The 22,249-nt window shown below is 42.1% G+C and overlaps 1 protein-coding gene and 1 long non-coding RNA gene across 3 annotated transcripts in view; one reads left to right on the top strand and one right to left on the bottom strand.

Annotated features, from left to right (window-relative positions):
* LOC133218066 (uncharacterized) overlaps positions 1-22,249 on the bottom strand; it is a 228,851-nt gene that overhangs the window by 12,702 nt on the left and 193,900 nt on the right. The gene's annotated exons all lie outside the window — the stretch shown is intronic.
* On the top strand, positions 623-21,537 carry ABRAXAS2 (abraxas 2, BRISC complex subunit). 2 transcript variants are annotated; one of them, XM_061364096.1, is made up of 9 exons: positions 623-754; positions 1,916-2,006; positions 5,348-5,384; positions 7,850-7,916; positions 10,114-10,304; positions 11,018-11,137; positions 11,788-11,872; positions 13,859-13,973; positions 19,309-21,537. In XM_061364096.1, the coding sequence occupies exons 1-9, from the start codon at positions 683-685 to the stop codon at positions 19,773-19,775; spliced, it is 1,245 nt and encodes a 414-aa protein (XP_061220080.1). In that variant the 5' UTR covers positions 623-682; the 3' UTR covers positions 19,776-21,537. The 2 variants fall into 2 exon arrangements, with proteins under 2 accessions (XP_061220080.1, XP_061220081.1); XM_061364097.1 differs by lacking the exon at positions 623-754 and adding an exon at positions 1,152-1,433.

The following is a 22,249-nucleotide window of genomic DNA, read 5'->3' as shown; positions in this document are numbered from 1 at the left end:
AACTCTTCTTGAAAGTGAGGGCCATGGGACTGCTGTGAGGGCTGGAGCCAGGCTGAGAGAGCTGGGCTGGGGCAGCCTGAAGAAGACTCCTGAAGGGGAGACCTTAGAGCAGCTCCAGGGCCTAAAGGGGCTGCAGGAAAGCTGGAGAGGGGCTTGGGACAAGGGCCTGTAGGGACAGGCCAAGGGGAATGGCTTGAACCTGCCAGAGGTTCAAGAGATTGAGCTGAGCTCTTAGGCAGAAGCTCTTCCCTGTGAGGGTGCTGAGGCGCTGGCACAGGGTGCCCAGAGAAGCTGTGGCTGCCCCATCCCTGGCAGTGTTCAAGGCCAGGTTGGACACAGGGGCTTGGAGCAAGCTGCTCCAGTGGAAGGGGTCCCTGCCCGTGGCACAGGTTGGAACTGAATGAGCTTTAAGGTCCCTTCCAACCCGAACCATTCTGGGGTTCTGCGATCTCATTTTAACAGGCTATGCACAGGACTCACCACATGTGGGTGTTCACTCCTCAGCACATTCCCGGTCGCTGGCAGCCCCCCAGCACTATGTAGACGGTGCCAGCCCCGCACCAGTTCAGGCTGCAGAAGAAACTACACTTCCCATGATCCTCCGCGCCGCTGCCGGAAGTGAGCCATCCGAGGGCGCGCGCGGTGGCTTGTGGGCGCGGCGGTGGCGGCGGCGGTGTCCATCATGGCGGCTTCCATCTCGGGCTACACGTTCAGTTCCGTCTGCTACTACAGCGCCAACAGCAGCGCCGACCACGTAGGTTCCGGGGGCTGCCGCTTCCCGGCGCGGCGGGGCGGGCGTCTCTGGGGCTACGGTGTTCGGTTTCATCCTCCCAGCGCTGCCGAGCCGGGCCGCCGCCGGTTGGGCCCCAGCCGCGGGTACCTCTTGGCGTTAACGGCCCCGCTTTGGTGTTGCCGGTGGCACAGCGGTGCCCATCGCCGCGGAGGTGCTGAGGGGGTCGCTTGCCCCCTGTTCGGAGGTGGGGTATTGGGGCTGTGATTCGGAGACCCGCCGGGGCCTGCCCTGCGCAGCTGTGGCAGGTCTGGGCTGGACGCGGGGCTCTCCACGGGTGCGGGGCTCTCGTTTCACGCGCAGGGAATCGGTTCCAGGCAGGAAAACACGTGTGGGAAAGCGGCGTGAGTGTGTGTGAGGGGAGCGCTGGTTCTGCAGCACCGGCAACGCACCCCGGTTACAGGGCGGAAGCGAGATCTTCTTGTGGAGTTGACAGATCTCCGGTCTGAGCTTGTTCCCTTACCGCTACACCAGGAAACGATGCACCTCTGTTTCGGTGCTTATGCCAAAAGGACCTGATTCCCACTTGTTCTCTTTCCTCATTTTGGGTGGGGATGGAGGATAAAAGGTGGCTTTGAGTTACCTTCTGAGTTTTATGGTCCCTGCTGTAATTCAATGTCCAGCTCAATCTCTAGATGTAAACGTGAGTAATGTAAACTCCACTTCCCGTTAGCTTTGAAGGTCCAGAGCAGCAGTGGTACTGTGCATCACAGAATGGTTTGGGTTGGAAGGGACCTTCAAAGCTCATCTAGTTCATCTAACTCATCTAACTAGTTATCTAGCTCAGATATCTAACCCCCCGCAATGAGCAGGGACATCTTCAACTAGATCAGGATGCTTAAGCGTCTTCCTCATCCAGTGTATGCCTGTGTGGCTGGGCCTGGAGGCAGAGCTCTCTTTTACATAACCTGTGTTTGCCTTCTGTAAGTTGTGTTATGTATGGAAGCTTTCAGTGGAATATTAGTTTAAGGACAGGTTGTACCTACTGCAGCTCAGAGATGTATTTCAAACACAATCTGTGTTTGAATTCTTCCACTGATTGCTAAGAAAGTTACAGCAAACAAATGTAGAGAGTGAGGTTTTTTTCTATGTTTAGTCTTTTTTTTTCCCCCTTTAAAACTGTAGGAAGGATTTCTGCTGGGAGAGGTGAGGCAAGAAGAGACGTTTAGCATTAGCGATTCACAGATCAGCAACACCGAGTTCCTGCAAGTGATCGGTAAGTAACAGAACTTTGAGAAATTCTAAAGAAGTTCAGTTTTTCAATATTCAGCACAATTTGGTGAGAATTATTTCACTTATGAGACCAGCCCAAGGTGTTTCAGGCTTTCAGAATCAGGTTTGCTACAGTATTTGTGTGTTTGTGGTTGAGATGTGAGGAAAGGAAACGGTCCTTTGCTGCGTGCAGGGTTTTATGCATCTCCTTTTATGGAGAAAAGATCACTGAAGACGTTTATCTGTGTTTCGTGATGGAGAAATTACTCATTTGCCTTTTGGCTCTTCAGGGAGTTGCCTCTTAGAGTTAGTTCCCTAAATACAATTATGTGCTCAATATAAAAATGCATTACTTGATTTCCTGCCACTGAAAGGGCAGATTTCCAGTGGAGGGTTTGGATGGATGGATGGATGGCTGGTGGTTGGTGACATCCTGCACTGTACAGCAAGATTCACCAGGGAATATTGTCAAGCAATTTATTGCTAAATACAGGGACTGTGCAACTGATTGCTGATGCAGTTGGTGTTGTGAAAAGCAAAAGATGATCTAAGGTCTTGCTGTTGTATTGTTCATTGAAGTAGATATTTTTACACATCAGTGAAAAGCTGTGCATGTTTTTATCTCTGTGTTTTATAGAAAATAGGAACCCCTTGAATGAAGATGCCCCTTTTGTTTGCATATATGCAGCGCAATGTTAAAATGCTTTCTTTAAAGACCTGAATGTGTACATGGCTGTGTGGATCTCATTCCAGCTAACATAGCAGGGTCCGCATAAAGCTGAGGTAATACACAGATGGCTTGTAATAGACTCTGCAATGTTACTCTGATGCAGAACTAATGGACAGTGTGTATTACACTGTTGCATCTCCAGATGCTTGCCACCTTAAATTAGTGATGGTTGTGGATCCAAGAATCCAAAAGGTGCAGTAGTTTTCTGTTCCGGTTACTCCTAAGGAAACATGGGTGCTACAGTGACAGCGTGAAGTGTCAACTTGTTACAGTTGAGCTAAATCACAAAACCCGGAGGCCTAGGATTTGTTTGGTGTGCGTATAATCACTATCAAAGCCTTGTATAAGGGCAGGCAGCTGACTGCTCTGCTCAGACAAAACCAGACACAGTGATAACTGCTCTGAGTTGTTGTTGGCAGACTGATACAGCACTCTTATCACTGGCAGCCTCAGCATGGTTTCATAAAACAAGTGTTTATGGTGTTAAAAGTTAGTCCCTTGTTAGCTAACATCCTTAGTTACAGTTAATATCTCTAATGGAATTTCTGACCCTGCAGATCTGCTGCTTGTGTTTTTTGTTTGCCAAATTTTTATTTCAGTATTTATCCATTGACATTAACTCCTGAATTCCCAGTTCCACTCATGAACTGGGATTGACAGTTTTGTGGCATTGACATAGATGAGTATTAATATCCTTATGTGTCTGCTGTCTCAAGGTTCAGTGGTGCTGTTTGAGTAGATACGTGTATATATATAGCAGATGTATATAGAATACATATGTATTTTAATATATGTACAATATATGTATATGTGTACAGTAATATGTATAAAATACATATGTATTTTATATATGTATATAAAAGTAAATTGGTATGCAAAACTTTAATGTTGAATAATAGCTGCTTCATGCAATCTGAGCAGTAGGCTTTGTGCTTCCTGTTTTTCAGAGCACAAGGTCCGTGTAGCATCGTAATAGCCCAAGATTCAAGTATGTACTTTCAGTTGTTGTAGTCAACGTATTTGCTGGAAGGAGTTGGTCTAAGCTGGAGTATTACACTTGCTGGTTTTGTTTAGCAGATTGTTTCCACAGGTTCCTGGATGCCAGTGTGGAAGTAATGGGGTTGATTACACTTAGAAACAATTCATAGAATCCCAGACTGCTTTGTGTTGGAAGGACCTCAAAGCTCATCCAGTTCCACTCCCCTGCAACAGGCAGGGACCCCTTCCACTAGAGCAGCTTGCTTCAAGCCCCTGTGTCCAACCTGGCCTTGAGCACTGCCAGGGATGGGGCAGCCACAGCTTCTCTGGGCACCCTGTGCTAGCACCTCAGCACCCTCACAGGGAAGAATTCCTCCCTGACAACTAAATGAAGTCAGTCAGTAGCTCCAACAGGAGGATCATGAGGAGCTCTTGCCAGTGGGTATGCAGTTTCTCAGCAGTGCACCTGCCATGGGTGTTCAGGGCCTTGTTTTGACAGTGACTAAATATGCTGATATGCTCATGTGTATATCCTGTTGTTCCTGGAAGCTGTGATTTTGCCTGTGCTGAGGCTGCAGTGATGAGCAGGCTTTGCCTTTCAGAGCAGCTCGTGGTTGACTCACCCTCCAGGAAGGAAGAGTCTGAACACAAAGTTGTTGCCAAACACTCCAGTGGGGTTCTAATATCAGAGCTTGAAGTAATACTGCTACAGAAGTACTAGTCAGGCTGAGCAAATACAGTTTCACACAAAAGTTAGGTGATTGAGGTATACTAATGAGAATAAATGAAAAACTAATAAATGATAAACTGTATTTGGTAAAGAGAGTAGAAGAGAGCTTAAAAGGAGTACTAAATACCACAGAATATCTGTAAGTCATGCTTGGTGTTAAAGAGGTGATGTGGATTGGCTCTTTGCTCCTGTTGGAACTGGATGAGCTTTAAGGTCCTTTCCAATCCAAACCAGTCTGGGATTATCTGAATTATTGCATTTTATTACATTATTACATGTTACTAATTTTATTATATTTGCATTTATTACAACCTCTTCAGTGTAAAATATTCTGCTTTCTAATGACTTTTTAAATCTTCATATAACAGCATCAGAAATTGCAGCTCTTTTGGAGTGATGTTTAGCCCCTTTTCGCATCATAGATTCTATTTGCTTTGCCTCATAAATACTCCAGTGTATAATGTTTCAGTGATTCCCTTCCCTGTCCCTTTTATTCATTGCTGTTGTCATAAACAGTGTATATAAAAGCAAGTAAACTGTTGTGGAAAGGTGTATCAGAAAGAAAAATATCACGAATGTCTTTGTGAGGAGCTCACAAGTATAAAATAATACCCAAAGTGTGTACTTGAGGCTCAGATAGACCTGGGTGTGTCTGAACAAGTGTCTGTCTTGCTCACTGGTAAAGTATTTCCCTGTGTAAAATGGCAGCTTAGGAAGAGAAGTTTGTTTTCCGGGTCTGGTGCTGTGTCATCAGGTCTTGTTGAGACATTAATGGCAGCGTGTGGTGTGACACAAATGTTATTTGCTCAGTAGCTGTGATGTGGAAGGTTCATGCAAGATTTGCCCCTGTAATTCCTCCTTACCTTCAGCACTTGGACATATGTCTCTTTTTGTTTGTTTGTTGCAGAAATCCATAACCATGAGCCTTGTTCAAAACTCTTTAGGTAAGCATTTTCTGTTGTCTTCCTGGGGTGCTTGCAGAATATAAAGAGTGAAATATATCAGCATTTGAAATGTGTCTATCATTGCAATGCTTACTCATCTGACAGCATTACAGAAATACATGTAAATGGCACCAACCCTGGCAATAAAAGTGTGAGTTTATAGTTCTAGTAGCATTTAGGTTAGAAAGGGTGCCAAGGTGGCCTCTGTGGGCTTTTTGCTCTATCCCTCTGCATTTCCACCTCGTGTAGTGAGTGGAGATAGAGTAGCAGTCAGGTCAAATCATTTCACTCCGATAATTAGGGTTAATGTCAAAACCAGTTTGAATCACTGTAGCCTTAGCTTAGCTGTGCTTGGGCCTGACACCCACCTTAGTAACTCGCTGGGTTAACAGACTGCTTTCTAGTTAGTTGTATTCACTTGCACTGACTAATACTCTGGAACCTTCAACTTACTCGTTACTTCTGCTTTCTGATCTCCTATACTCCCGAATGTAAGTTAAATACAGATCTGTTATATTCTGTTTAGCAGCTTCCATCTCTTCACATGTAGCTTTTCTCTAGAACCATCACTGTTACACAGTGATGGCTTGTAAACTGCTGTCTAGAAATTCCTTCTAGAAGGGATTCCCAATTAATCTTTGTGAAAGGAGCATCCAATTACTCTCCTCTTGTCTCTTTCTAGAGCTTTCTGACTAGTTAAGAGTCAGTACCTTAGATATTAGACTTGACATTGGTTGCATTAGAAAGAAAAGTTGCAGTCTATCATTTGCTGTCTGATAATTACAGAGAGGATACTCTCAACCCAGTGATTTAAATGCTAGAGACTCTCCACATCAAGATAACATCCGAGGCTCTCCTAGCCTCTTTGTGGTTCCTGGGGATGCTTTGTGCAGCTCATATCAAACCCCATCACATTTACTGCTTCTCCCCAGTCAAGAAATTGGTTGTTAGTAACTGAGCTGAGGGAGGAAGGAGTCTGTATTTCACTGCGTGCTTTCTGCACAAGAAAACTGATGAATTCGTTTACTTCGGAGCATAGGGGAAACTCACAGTTCATAGAGCTTTTATAACACCAGAACAGGCTGTTGGTTTCTGTTAGTTGCAGCAGATGCTGATTTTGGGGCATTCTGCTTCATCCTTTTGACTTCAGTGTAGCCAGTCTGAGGAGGCCTAATGCTCATCCACTCTATTCCTGTAAGCTGGCACTGCTGATGTTGAGAATAACAGGCTTGGTTCCAGTGCTTTTACCAGCATGTGAGAACTGAATAAGAAGGAAGGATTTTAAAAGGACTGATTTCTCTATGCAGTTCTGAAATGAAGGTGTTTTGTTATGTACTAGTTGCTCATCCCATGAGAAGGGGAAGAATCGGGTGTGCACTGCTTACTGGAATGCATAAATACTGTGAGCACGAATTGAAAAGGTTATGCAAATGTTATGTAGTATCTCAAATTAGTAATTAATTGCAGCCTTAAGATTCACAAGAACTTGGAACAAATCTTATTTCCACCCTTATTTACCAGCCAAGTCCTGAGCTTGGGATTTTCTGTTGTGTTTCTTTGACCACCCACACTCAAGAGTTGACATCATAGACCTCTAAACCAGAGTGTTTTCCTGCACTGCTTTAGCTGTTAGCGATACCAGCTCTTGAAAGAGACTGAGGACTTGGCAGGTAAGTGAGGGAGGAACTGATTTTCAGGTGTTTTCCCTTTGCTCCAGAAGTGTGATCTACTTGAATTTATAAACCTGGTAGATACAGATTTATAAATTCTGAAATCTGTCATGACTTCAGAATAACATTTTAGGGGTCAGGTCTGGGTTTCATAAGCAGAGCCATATGGATAGATGGTGATACTTTGGGTTCTTGCTGACCTCAGGATAGCTGGTTTGGCTACAAGGGTCCAGTCATATGAATGTAATTGCAGGAATGGAGCTCAAGAAATTGATTTGTAGCTGCATGTAAATGGCTCTGCTTTCCTTTCTTCTTCAGCAGGGAGAAAGCTGGTCCTTCTCAAAGCAGGATGCTGGTCAAAATGAAATAACACAGTCCATGATGTACATGCTCCTTGTAGCGACTGACAGGGAAATACTGGGCACCTAACAAATGTCTGCAATGAAAGCATTTTAAACCTAATAATTACAGGCCTCTTGTATTTCATTATTAGTGGTTTAAAAGTGGTTCGAGTTTTTGCTCCAGCTACTGTTACGCATCTAATTGCAATGCTCTGCACATTTCTCTGTAAGCAACTGTCTCTATTCAAACCAAGGCTTCTAACTGTGCTCTATATGGCACCAGGCAGATATCCCAAGTAGGTGGTGTGAATACTGACCTATGTTAATAAAGGTGAAACTACAGAACCTGCTTTGTAATGTATAGAATGTCACCTATTTGAAGAACAGTATAAATTATGTATAATGTGTGTGTGTAAACTGTACCTACCTTTCTCTCTTCCTTTTTTGGTTCAAGCTTTTATGACTATGCAGGCAAGGTTAATGAGGAGAGTTTGGACAGGATTCTTAAAGACCGAAGAAAAGTAAGTTCTATCTTTTCCTCCTTCTGGTCAGTAGAAGATGGGTGTGGAAAACCAAGGTAGCTAACTAGAAGCAATACCTTCATTCACAAACTTAATGGTTTAGTTTGATTCAAGGTTTATTCTGCACAGCACTTGGTGGATTTGTGGTACTTAGGTGGGGGTAATGTCTGAATTCCCTGAAGAAATGGAAAGGATTTAAGCTTGTATTTCCAACAGTGAAAAGCTGGTATTAACCCACTCATTTCTGAGCCACACATGGAGCATAGTGATTGTGTCCTCTGCTGCTGACACCAACCAAGATGTAGCCGACGTGAAAACCTGCTCTAAGTAATTTGTTTTAAAGAGTTGCAGTGATAATTGCTATTTTTGCACTGTCAGGTTTAAACTGGCCAAACTGTTCTATCAGTTATGTCAAGTGCCGTCATAGCTTTACATCATGTGTATGTCGTTAGTAGCACAACTAGTATTAAGAAGATTCAATTTTAGGAGCTATGTGGCGAAGAATCAAACCTTTTTCAAGGTTTCCTTCCACACTTATAATGCACTGTCTTTCTGCTTACTGAATAACTGATTCAGAAGTTCTTCTGAACTAATGCATCAAAGAGCAGGGCTGAAGATGTGATTTCTCAGGTAGTGAAGTGAATCCACCAGTAGAAAGATGGATGACAGCTTGCATGGTTCAGTTTATGGCAACTTGTGGACCTTGTTAGACCCAGCAGGAAAGCATCTAGTACATGAATTTGGCTGATGAGGTCTGGTTAGTGCCACAGCTAGTACAAGGTAAGGGGGATTAAAACAAGACCTTTGTTCTTGTTCGATTCATTTTTACCAAGCAGCAGCAAACCAACATCGTTCCATCTGCTCATAGCACTGCTGGTTGTGTTACAGTAGTAGCAAACTATCAAGGCACGGCCAACTCTTGGGGTTTCTGTCCCCTACAGGTGACTCAGGTGTAACTGTCACTCCTCTGAGTAAGAATGCCTACTGTGTGAATCGTTATGCAAAGCATTGCTCAATTGCTAATTGCATTTGCAGTCTACTTTCTGTTCACTTTTGCTTGCAGACAAGGAGGAGGGATCTTTAGGGAAGCAAGTCCTCAATCTGTGCAACTTCTGCAACACTGATGATTATAATGCTGCTTTCTTGTCTGTTTCTTCCAGCAAGTGCTCTCAGAATGAACTCCTCTGTGTATACTAACATATTTAGGCTGAGTACATAGGTGGTTTGTGTGTCTATTTGTACATACAGACATGTATGTCTATATGCTGATGATGGAGTGAGTTGCCAGTCTCAGATCCTGAATTCTGTAACCCCATAACTCTATTCTAGAGCACCATATTAAGTTCCCATTTCAGGAGACAAGGCAAAAGACAAGTTGAAGCTGTCTCCCACTAGTTTTCAGTTGAATTTTACTTTAGTAGAACCTACCTTGCAGGGAGGCTCTGGCAAGATGTAGAAGATCTAAAATCTGCTCTATTCCACTGAATATATATATATTCAGTCTTAATACATCACTACATGATAGTACATATTCTTGAGACTCTTCCTAACCCAAATTGCTCATGAGGAGTCAGTTTTCATCAATCTCTTCAATTAATTGTTAATTTGCATGAAGGAAAGGAGCTCAATACATGTTGTATACAATATAATCATGGAATTAGAATGGATCTTATCTGATCTGCATAAGAATCTTTCACAATTCAATACACAATGAGATAATTTTATTGCACCCAGCAGATTAGGCCCATGTGTTTCATCAGCAGCCGTGAGTTTGCAAACATGTTTGTGAAGCACTGGAAATGCCTTACAAATCAATACAAGTGAATAGGCAGTTGAAATATGTAGTGCTACAGAAAACCCACATCTGCTGTGTGTGAAAACAGCTTGAGTCTAATAAGGTGAAGATTCTCCAAGGTTTTGTTGCTAAAATGAGACAGTTGAAGGATATTGGCAGTGGGCTCTTGACTAGCACTTGGGTGTTTGTAGCACAGTCAGGTGGAGCAGTAAGTAGGCATGTTGTAATAAGATGTCACTTGTTTCAGGTTAATAGGTGCAAACCTGTAGTAATTCAGGCTGATTTTGTTGTAATAAGGCTATTGACTAATTCACATGATACTAGGGTTTCAGCAACTTCATTATCAGAAGGTAAATCTGTATCTCTCAGTTAATCCTTTATTTCTGATGTACTTCATTACAGAACGTTATTGGGTGGTACAGATTTAGGAGAAACACTCAGCAGCAAATGTCATATAGAGAACACATCATCCATAAACAGCTGACCCATATTCTTGGAGTGCCTGATCTTGTCTTCCTCCTCTTCAGCTTCATTTCCACTGCAAATAACTCAACACATGCTTTAGAATATGTGCTTTTTAGACCAAACCGAAGGTAAGTGATCTCTGCGTATAAACCAATCCTCAGATTTTGCTCTGCTTTTTCTTGCTATTCTTTATACTCTGAACTATTTTGGAGTTTGTACAGTCTCTTTACACATAAAGAAGGCTTTGTGTTTGCCAAGTGTTATTTTGGTGTCCAGTTGTTAGGGATCCCTGGCAGTGTTCAAGGCCAGGCTGGACAGAGCCTTGAACTATATGGTCTAGTCTGAGGCATCCCTGCCCATGGCAGGGGGTTAGAACTGGATGAGTTTAAGGTCCTATACAACCCAAGCCATTCTGGGATTCTAAGACAGTTGGGTTATTTTTCCTGTGCAAGTAATAAAGTTTTGGGATGAGCAAAAATTCTTTTCAGTCTTTAAATCTTCAGGCAACAACAGTAACAAAATATTCTTAAGAGTAATCAGATGTTAGTACTGTGTTTATTATAATAGACCTGACTGTGCTTCGATCTTGTATCTGTGGTAGTTTGAATGCACAATTGAAAGGTTTCAAGAGGCACAGAGGTAGGTTCATCTCAAGGGAGCTGATCATGTGTTTATTTTGAACAGGACTTGCAGTATTTAGCAGCTTTTCTAATAAACCTAACGCAGAAGTTTTAATTGTCTATGACTTGTGATCATCAGAGAGGTGGGATAATGATACCAAGGTTATTGGAAATAATCTTTTGCATATGAATTAAGAAGTCTTTCTCCACTTTCTCTGCAGGTATAATCAAAGAGTGTCACTTACTATTCCAAATCTAGGCAACACTAGTCAACAGGAATACAAAGTTTCTTCAGTGCCAAATACTTCTCAGAGTTATGCCAAAGTTATTAAGGAACATGGGTAAGGACTTTTCCTTTGCAAATGAAGTACAGGCATCAAGCTCTACCTTCTGTGCCATCCACTACAAATACCCATTTCAAGCAGGAAAAAAATAGTACTGGAGAAAAATGGTCAGCTCTAGTGTGCTTTTATTCCTGCTTAGAATTGAATCTTTTAGAACAAAGAGGATTCAGTACACTGATCTGGAAAGTGGAGTTCCTATGGCCAGTTGATGCTGTGGGCCTTCTGGCTGGGAGTTCCTTGGTTTATTTCCACCCACACCCCCTCCAAAGAATTCTGTGTGCAGTCTCAGTGTAAAACTTGATCTCTTGCTTGGGAGTGTTGAAGTCTTCTTGTTTTTCTTAAGTAATTCTAACTAAATGCTGTAAATGCAGCATTGAAGTAGCTCTTCTGACTGTTAACAGTGACATTATACAAGCTTAAAGATTTCTGCATAAGTTCAGTCTCATCCAGTGGAACTTTCTTGATCCAGAAGGAATTTTTGGTGTTGAATATGCTGCTGTCCAGATTTTGGTTCTTGAGAGTATGGTATTTTTTTAGCAATATAACATAAAATGCATTTTTTATATATAGCTATATATATTCACAGGCAGCATGAGCTGGAACCTTGAGTTGGCTTTTCTGACTAATGATTTCTGCTTCTTTTTTAGTACTGACTTTTTTGACAAAGATGGAGTGATGAAGGACATCAGGGCTATCTATCAGGTTTATAATGCACTTCAGGAAAAAGTACAGGTAAATTCCTTCAGTTAATATTGCTCACTCTGCATGTGGTGTCTTTTATTTGGCTAACCCGGGAGTGGTTAGAGCTCATACTTCATCATGAACTGTAGGAAAATGTCTGAATGTGTCAGGTTCTATTTAATGTGTGCATTTGCAAAGGCTGCTGTAGAAGTGGTTGATCTAAATAGCACCAATTCTTTCTCTTTTGCAAGTGAGAATGATTTAATGCTCAGGGATTTCTGGGAGACATCAGCTATTTTTAAGAGTATGTGTTGAAGAAAAGCCTTGCTGAAGGCTGTGGGGATTTGCACAGCTTTAAAGGCTTGCCTGTCTCAGTTTAAAAATGACTCCTGGCTCTTAGTATGTAGCATGCAGCAAAGAGCTCCATCTGTTAGTTAAAACTTGTGAATGTTTTGTGTAGAACATGAGTGAATCCTGCTCCAAATGTGGCAAAGCATCTGAAAGTGCCTGGAGTGTCAAATCTACTAAATGTGAGCTTGTCACTTCACAGCTTGTCCTGTGTGAAGAGCAGCGTAGCTCTGCTCCCTCAGGAGCACACACATCTGCTAATTGTGCTGTAGTCACAGCTTATTTCCAGGCTTTCCCCTTGCATCTGCCCTGGAGGGATTTGTATCTCTGCTCCAGCTTTGCTGGTTGGCACATGTAGGAGAGAGCAAGGCAGTAATTCCACCAACCATCCCCTGACCTTCTTGCACTGGAGAACTACTATTTCTTAATGGAAGTTGCTACTTTCTGCCCTGCCTTGTAAGGTGAACAACTCGCAATTAGGAAGGGGGACAGCTTTTGTGCCAGCTTCAAGAGGCATGCACATTTATTGTCAGAGGTCTGTCCCATTAGCTAATGGCATTCTGTAAGGTTGTTTTTGCCAAGAGCACGTACATCCTTTCATGCTCTTGCTGCTGTTTGCATTAGTGTCTGGAAAATGCAACATCAATCAGGGAGTTGTCTTATACCTGTTGAAACTATGACCTTGTTATATTTCACCATGTAAATCGTGCTGGTCTACATTGTTTGCAGGGCTTAAAAGTAACTTAGGTGTTAGCTAACTCCAGGAGCTCTTATCTTTAAAGTGTTCCACAGAGAATGTGACAAGACTGCAAATAAGTTTGCTTATTTCTAGTGTAAGGAATGTGATATTCATCAAGAATTACTTGGAAGGGTTTATGTAATCTTCTATAAAAATTAGATGTGGAGCAGAAAGCATGGTTAATGTGTTTCAGCTTTGTAGGTAAGATCACTACTAGTAACCTTTTGGAGAAGAGCCGGTAAATGGGTAGAGATTTACTGGTTTAAGACACATCAGTGCTTTTAGAGTTGTGTACTCTTCAAAACTGGTCATATGTATAATGACCAGTACTGAATTTCTGAGTCAGTAAGTAAACTATTATCTCCATAATAGACTAAATCTTCACTATAACATGTTTAGATTAGAAATCACTATTATCCAGAGCTGCTTTTAACTCAGTTCCTTCTATGAGTATTTTACATCAATTTCCAACCAGTATAGGGAAATCTTGTTGAAAATCCATAGTCTTGTTTGTTTACCTGAGGTATCAGCCAGGAGATGAGCTTGTAACAGTTGTATTGAATCAACTTTTTCATACCTCAACCACTTTTTCATACCTCAGTCCAAATTTGGTCTAGTACATTTTAATCATGCTACTATAGTATCATTATTGTGCTAACTACAGTGTAGTAAAAAGTCTCTTGCACTAAGCAGGAAGAACTAAGTTTGGATCTTGCTGTGATGATGAATTATTTGGAAATGCTTTTCCTATTGTGCAGCAGTTGGGAATTGGCAAGAGCCAGTGAAGAAACCCATCTTCAGGTTGAGTATTATGCTGCGATATAGTTAACTCCTGCTCTTAGTTTGTGCTTTGAATGGTTTCTTGTCTGGTAATAGCTTTATTAATGTGGTCATGAAAGTCTTTCCTGTATTTTTGCAATATCTTTGCCTATCTTCATGTTTTCTCCTAGGCAGTATGTATAGATGTAGAGAAAAGCGAACGTGTGGTTGAATCTTTTCAAGCTGAAGTAGACAAGTTAAAAAGGCAAATCGCACAGAAGAAAAGTGAAAAGGAACAAGAAATAAGTAAGTTGCCTTTTACTTCTTTTGTTTCAGAAGCAGATGTTGTAGGGACAGAATATCTTGTGGGATTATTTTGAGTTGTATTCTTGATAGCTTATAGCAAAAGAAAAAGTAAATCCCATTGGGAAGGGTATAGGATGGATTTACACTGAGTGATAACTGAAGTGTGAAAGGATGTGTACTTCCGGTGTGTCTGTAGGAGTCATCCAGTGTGAATGAATTTTAAACACAGGAGAGAGCTATAGAGAAAGAACAAGTAAGTCAGTTCTGGAACTAAGAGAGGAAAACATCAGTTGCAGGAAAGGAAAAGTGGAGCAAAGCCAGGAATGGAAAAAGCAAAGCTAAACACTGGAGAGATTCCATTTGCAGTGTTTCATAGAGACAGGGTACTGTGTTCACAGGCCAGCAGCTATCAGTGGCTTTTTGAAATCTTTATTCCCTTTTCCTATCTCCAAATATGAGCCCAGCATTAATGAAGTTAGAGTTCAGTTCTGTTACTGGACACTAGACAAACTGCATGAAGGGCAATGAGTGCATGAGTGATGAACATTGGTATAGGTCATCTCAAGTGCTGTCTAGCTGCATTTTGACCTTGTAGCTGTTAGTGGTTATATTGGGTCGTTCAGCACTGATTCAGAGCATCTGCATTTTTATCCTTTTCTCCCCCTTCATAGTCTCTGAATCCTAACTTAGCAATTTTGCATTATTTGCTGACTTAGTGATGAACATGACTAGAATTGAAACACCACTTCTCAATGTTAAGCTAAATCTTTCCAAAAGTCTATTTTGAAGTCATTTGTGTCTTCAGGAGTATCTGCTAGAAAGTGGAAGAAACTATTTAAATGTAGAATAGTGTTGGAATTCACCTGCCTATTTCAAGTACCATATCATCATGGGTAGGAATTTCAATCTATAGTAGTTTTAAGTCCATGAAACTATAGAAATAGTGTCCTTCTTGCAGGCTTATAGCCACTCTCTATAACCAGTGTGTTGGGGGAAGCTGAACTGAGTAATTCTTTATTCAAGATAATATGTATGCAGTAATTTATTCAAGGCAGTACAATCTGTACAGTGATTCTAGTGAAGGTCTGAATGCAGAAACTATACTCCTGCTGTGCTTTGAAGACCTGTGTTAGTATCAAGTTGATTGGGTTTAAGTTTCCATGGTGCAAGTAAGTCCCATTAAAAATCCATGGTTTTATTAGGGTTGGTTCTGCATTTTGGATTAGCAATACATGTTTTCATAATATGCATTCAGGACTGGTAGGGAGAGGCAGTACTAGACGTATATTCACCCTCTTTTGCTGCTCCATGATTTTCTGTATCAGTGGGACCTGGTGAGTGAACATACTTGGCTGGTTGCTTCCTCCTTCCTAGAGATGGAATGTGGCTTCATGGGACTTTTGCTTAGCAGTAGATAGGCTTTTGTGAAGAGCCTGGCCCTTGCCATGGAAGCATTGCTGATCTACTTTAATTTGTGAGTGTAATGGAAGGCTGAAGGTGGAGAGTAGAAGCAAAGGACAGGCAAAAAAGCACATAACTTTAGCAAACACTGCCTCTTTCTTCCTTGTGTTGAAATGATAAGCAAATAACTGTTGACATTTTAGCTACAAGATGGTTTTTATCTGTTTATCTTGTTACCTAAAGATATATCTCAGACTGAAAGATGGGTTAACACCCTAAACTGTGCAATAGGCCCCTCTGCTGCTATAACTGGCTATTTTCTCCTGTTACAGCATTTCAGAGCAATGTTTGACCTGTCAGCCCAGCTTTTTCCTTCTCTGAGCCTCAGAGATAAGGTGAAGAGGCAGCATCAACCACAGCCCATGTGAAAGGTGGAAGTGGCATGAGTCACTGCTATTTCCTGCTTGGCTGTAGATGAAACAGCCAGGGAACTGCTACTACATGTGCAAGTGAGGAATAGAGCTGGGTATTTAGTGTGACTGGAGCTGATCCCAGCCCATATGGCAAAAGATGGGGGAGGAAGAGGAAGAGCAGTCGGTGCTAGCCTCTAGGTGCTACCAGCAAAGATGCAAATGCTGCACTGAAAATTTATGCCAGAGCAGAAAATCATGTGAGAGGGCTGAACCAAGCAAACAGGCAGCTTGGATGCCGGCAGTATTTTTAGCTGTGAGTAGCTAAATACTGAAGCTGGCCTTCTGTTCTCTCCCTTTTCTCAAGTTCTTTGGGTTTAGGGAGTTAAATGTTCCACTTAATCATTCCCTGAGCTGGAGGGAAAGGGATTCAGATTCCTGTGGTGGTGGTGGTGTGGGAAGGCTTGTTATTCTTCTGAGTTTTTGGTTACCAGGTTATGACTTTAACACTCCTGCATGAAAGGCAGCTGAGACTTTACTTGCCACATCACTGAAATGATTCTGTGTGTGTAGTAAGCATGTTACAGGGGATAATGCGTGCCATGCACTGCCCAGGTGCTAGGAAATCTCCCATTTCTTGTATTGTGGACCAGAAATGGAGGCTGTTACACAGCCACTTGAGGGAATTTTTATTCCTGAAGGGAATGACTTGACTAAAGGAACTCTTCAGCCTTGTTTTTTGCCTTTTCCATAACTATGGTGTTGCAGTAAGTCTATCTATCCCCTATCTGCAAGGCAGCTTTACACATACAGGTGTCAATTCTGACAGATGCTTGGAGGTTAATAACCAGTCAGAAACCAGTGTAAAACATCAGTATCTGCTAGTGCTGAAGAAACCCTCCTACAAGGAAGCTTCTGCTCATGCCTAATGTATACTCCTCTAATTCAAGCAGCTTTCTGCTTGCCTTTCCACAGCAGCCTCTTAACGTACATTTGAAGACTGAAACTGCTTCCTCAGTCTTCTCATGATATCCCTGTTATTGCAGTCTTTCCTCTTAGGTCATGATCTAGATGAAGATTTCTCTGCTTATTGCAGGGGGCTTGGACTGGATGCCCTTTGAGGGTCCCTTCCAACCCAAACTGCTCTCTGATTCTGTGATATCTGGACCTCTGACGAGTCCTTTTCTTTTATAGAGTTCCTCCATCTTTTCCCTACTGAATTGTGTTGTTCAAAATGAGGAGCAGTATCCCAGTTGTAGTCCTAACCGTTGCAGTACGTACTAAAATAATAGCGTTTCTCAACAGCTGAGCACACTTAATGCATGTTGAGATTCACAGCATGCATAAATCACCAGTAAAGCTGCAGAAGGATGTCATAGTTCCTCATCTTGCAGGTCGTGCAGTTCATTATTCCTGTGCTTGTCTTCCTGAAATGATTGTCTAAATCATCTCATTTAAGCTCAAATTCCTGCTCTGATACACTTGCAGCTATTACTAGCATGGTGCCATCTAATTTTAATAAGCATGTGCTGATTAAATTCCATCATTTAGGTGGTTAATGTGAGTATAGTTCTGGTGCAGAGCTGTGGGAACTTCATCTTGATGAGTCCATTGCAGTTGTTCTTTAACCAGTTCTTCAGCTGTTTATTTTTAGTCCTCATAGTGCTTGTATTACTGTCTGTTCCTTAGGAAACATGGAGGTGCTGTGAAATCCTTAAAGGCAACACATACCTGTGGCTTTTGCTCTTGCTTTAATTGTTAAAATCACATGGCTTGGAAAGAGCCCCTGTCCTTAGCAGAAAACAATATTTATAGCCACTGTCTAACTGTACAATTACTGAAATAGAAATCAAAATGTGGAAGTGGTAGTTTTACCCATTATGTATGGCCTTCCATAGGGAACAAATACCAGGGATGGTGCCCAGCTTTTCCAGGTACAGTGAACAACATAGCGGTGTTACAGTAGTGCCAGAGCCCTGACTGTGGATCATTGTGCCAGGGCTATAGAAACACAGCTTCAAAGGGTGAGTCTTGCTCAGCTAGCTAATTGGAAATCTAAATATGAGTTATAGGAGTATAGACTTTTTTATGCTAGCAGAAGGTAAGCATGATACACGGTGGTCCCCATCACAGATATTGGGAGGGCAAGCTTTTAATACACTGGTTTGAGGGGAGATGACAAGGAACTTCTTTGCTGGTGCTCATGAGAGCACAAGGGGCATTGTAAGAGAAAGTACACAGTGTGATTTACAAGGTGTAACATCAGCAGCAGGAGCTGATTATGGTCTGATTGAAAGTGAAACAAGCTTTCTGTACTGAGTAAGACAGGTGGGGAGGAGCAGGGTCCTGGTTTAAGCCCAGCTGACAAATAGGTACCACACAGACATGCCTCTGGTGGGATGAGGAGGAGAATTGGAAGAAGGTAAAACCTGTGTGTTTTAAGAGTTTAATAATTGAAATTTAACAGTTTCATAATTGAAATAAAGTAAAACATAATAACAATAGAAATAATAATATTGTTAATAATAGGGAACAAAAAACAAGGGAAAAATGAACACTTATAACCTAAATCACAAGTGATGCACAATACAGTTGCTCAGCACCCACTGACCCATTCTAGTCCCCAAGCAGTGATCAGCCACCCTGACCAACTCCCCCTGGGCATAACATGCTGGGCATAGCATGCTGTGGTATGGAATACCCCTTTGGCTAGCTTAGATCCTGGCTGTGCTCCTTCCCAGCTTCTTGTGCTCCCCCTCACTGTCAGAGCATGAGAGACTGAAAAGTGCTTGATTAGGGTCAACACTACTGAAGAGCAACTGAACCATTGGTGTGTTACCAGCATTGTTCTCAGACTAAACCCCAAGCACAGCACTGCAGCAGCTACTAGGACGAGAATTAACTGCCAGCTGAAACCAGGACAAGCAGCACAATGAGTCCTGGCAGAGCTACTTTTTGAAGTGAGAAGGAACAGAGAAATACAAAGAGGGGATGAGGTGGAAAGAGCAGCAGGTTATGGACACTTCCTGTAGCTATGCTTTTAGGGGAGTTACACTGGAGGAAATGAACTGTACAGGATGACTGTGCCCATAACAGTGTAGCACGCTTGCTCTTGGATAGATCATTTGCTTTCTGCCATCTTTTGGTTTTGTAATGGGATCACTGGGATAATGAAGTTGTGCTAATATTGATGAGTGTCATGGGGGCCCTGCTAAATTTAGGGAAGATACTCGTTCTGAAGCTCAAAGGACAATGCAGTAAGAAGCAAGATGTAAGATGATGGTTAGTGTCTTATGTAGTCATCAATGTAGAAATCAGAATTGTGAAAGATGGATAGTGGAAGCTGAGAGGAAAATATCCAGTGCTGGAGTTTGAAAGCAATGCCAAGGATGAGCACTTAATAACAGTAACCAGCCAGCAAGAGAGGGAACAGCTAAGGGCAGGGTGTGCTGTGTTACACCTAGATTATGTAAAGCATATTGCAAAGTAAGCAGTAAGTACACCAATGTTCTTTGCTTTTGTAGGAATGCAGCAAGCAATTTTAAGCAGGCAGATGCCAACAGATAACTTGGAACCTATGTTTGTTCCACGAATGTCCTACACTGGATTTGCTGTGGAAGGCTGCACGCTTGAAGATCCGGATGTCTCCGATCCTCCTCCTCCGTATTCCGATTTCAATGCAAGCAATCAAGAAAGTACTGTGGGCCCCAGTCTCCTAGAAAGCAATGTCTTTATGCCTCGACCTCAAGCAGTAGGTTCTTCCAGTTATGTTTCCACAAACACAGGATTGAAATATTCTGGTAATGGAGCATCCATGCCGTCTTCCCAAAGAGCGGTTGGTGACAATGTTGATGAATCAGAAGACAGTGATTATGAAAACTTGCTTGAACCTGCAGAGTCCTCTGACAGTGAATACTCACAGACAAGAGATTCCCGACCTTCAGCACATCCTGATGGTGACTCCAGGAACACTCAAACATCTCAGATTTGATGGGGAGGGGGTTAAAAATCCACAACACTGTTTTTTCACAGTTGTTACCGACAGATTTTGGGGATTTAACCCGGAGGAAATGAACTACACAGGATTTAACTGTGCACACAACATGTAGAAGACTTGCACTAGAGGGTTTATTCACCTTGTGATACATTTTGCAAGTTTTGTAATGGAATCATTAGGATAATCAAGTTGTACTAATACTGATGAGCTTCATGGATGTACTGGTAAATTTAGGCAAATGATGAGATTTATAGAGATCTTGTAGCTTTTGTTGCCGTATTTTCTTTAAGACGATAAATTGGGATGTAGTAACTAAGCACAGTTAGTCTACAAATAATGTTCTCAAATCAAAACTTACCTCTTGCACTATCATGCCTTGAATTTTCAGTTTGGAAAGGGAATACATGTATCAGCCGCCTTCAGAATAGCTTTCTATGGTAAGCCAAATTGGCCTTTGCAAGCAAAGAAGTTTTGATAATCCTGAGAAGCCTGATGGGAGGAGCTGTGGTCGACCTTCTTTTATTGGCATGCTCTTTGAACAGAGAAGGGGTTTGTTTCCACTTTTTTTACTAGCAGAATGTGTGTCTCACTTCAACTGATGGTTGCCTTTTTTCCTGTAAAGGGTGGTTCTTTGGGGGGGTGGGACCACTGGTAAATCATCCAAATGAATGTCATGAATAGAATTCCTCTGGTTCCGCTGGGTTTACAGTGACTTTATGCCACACTAAGCCTCATTTCTTGTCTCATTTGTTACATTAGCATCAACACCGAGTGCACATACAGGAGTAAATGACTGAGAGAAGTAGCTAATTCCATCAGGAGTGGACTTTGGAGTCTGCAAATTACAAACATCAGAGACTGCTTCTCGCATTTTATTTGCATCTGAGTATTGGTTTTACGCTCCTAGATGAGTTATTTCATGTAATACGTAGGAGATAGGGTAGGAGATGGTTGGTTGGAGAGTCCCCTGGGTTTATTACCTCTCTTCCTTTGGGTGGAACACGTAAATGACTATTTTAATTGGAATTACAGCTCTTATCAGAAAATTGGGATAAATGAAGTGTGGTATATTTAGAGACTTTCATGTTTGGATGCACTTACTTTTATTTAAGTACTGCTTGTATGCTAACATTGCCCAAAACATGTGAAATTGTGCCACTGAGATGTTTGTATTATTGGACTCTATCCCTGATCTGTCAATGGGAAACCACACATTTTAAGATGAGGTCATGTAAGCATTTACTGCTTGGGGCGGGGGGTGAATAACCACTTCTTTGGTTTGCACCCAGAACAACAAAGCAGTTGCAATACATTGGATTTACAAAAGACTACAATGTCAGTATGGATTGTATATGTAGACACAAGTCTGTTCGTTAGCCTCTCCTTACCTATACTAAATCAAGCAGATGGAAAACCCGAGGTGTTAGAGTTGCCACTCTTCTCTTGAGTGCTTCCACCTTTAAACATCTCGTGGGCTGGTTTAACTCTTTGACATTATTCTCATTAGCCTTAACTTGATGCATTTTCTGTTGGAGCGTTGCAATCCATTGAACAGAGAACTTGCTCTGCTCTTACCACTGGCCCTGTGCTGGCGCCCGTGGTCCAGGTGGTGTCCGTGTGTGTGTGTTGAAATCAAGATTGACAAGATGGCAACTGCCGTCTCTTGAGTTTTATTCCGCACAGAAACCTGCAAAATGTACATCTCTGACAAAGCAGTTCAATGTGACAATAAAATCTTATTTAATCCTGTAACTTATATGTTACTCTTGGTCAGGTTCCGTGCTGGAGCACAGCTCAAAATGGATGGTTTGGGAGGAGAGCACAGACGGGGATTTGATGGAAGGGGGAGAGGGCAGCGCTACACCGTGCGTATTACATTGCTGCCATGAGTGATCATGTTGATACAAAGATTCTTAAGTTCTGAAGCTTTTAATAACAAAAATGTATTAGAATCCTAGAACAGTTTGGGTTGGAAAGGACCTTAACATCATCTAGTTCCAACCCCCGATGGGCAGGGACACCTCACACTAGACAGTGTTGCCCAAGGCTCTGTTCAGCCTGGCCTTGAACACTACCAGGGATGGAGCATTTGCCACTTCTCTGGGCAGCCTGTTCCAGTGTCTCAGAACCCTCACAGTAAAGAACTTCAAGTTCTTTAGTCTCAAGTTCTACTTGGATTTACCAACAGCATATACGTGATGGGAGGTGAAATTAATATGTAATTGTGCCAGCACTGAGACACCATCTGCAGGTGTGGAGTATTGTTAGAGTAATTCCATTCACTCTTAACTGTTTACTCATAAGAGCCAAGGACATGCTTTTATTTAATGTTTTAAACATTCAGATAATCTGGTAAAAATACATGTGACCAGACTCTGCAGCTTTCATTACAGTCCTGTTTTTATGACAGTGTTAAGTTGTGATCCATCTGAAGGCAACAGGGAGCAGCTTGAGCCATGAAGAAAACC

The sequence above is a fragment of the Neopsephotus bourkii genome, unplaced genomic scaffold, assembly GCF_033783945.1.
Source record: "Neopsephotus bourkii isolate Nb327-2 ecotype Australia unplaced genomic scaffold, CSIRO-AGI_Nbou_v1 NB_1189, whole genome shotgun sequence".
NCBI classification, from domain to species: Eukaryota; Metazoa; Chordata; class Aves; order Psittaciformes; family Psittacidae; genus Neopsephotus; species Neopsephotus bourkii.
The sequence above is the reverse complement of the archived record's forward strand: the minus strand, read 5'-3'. Positions and strand labels throughout refer to the sequence as shown.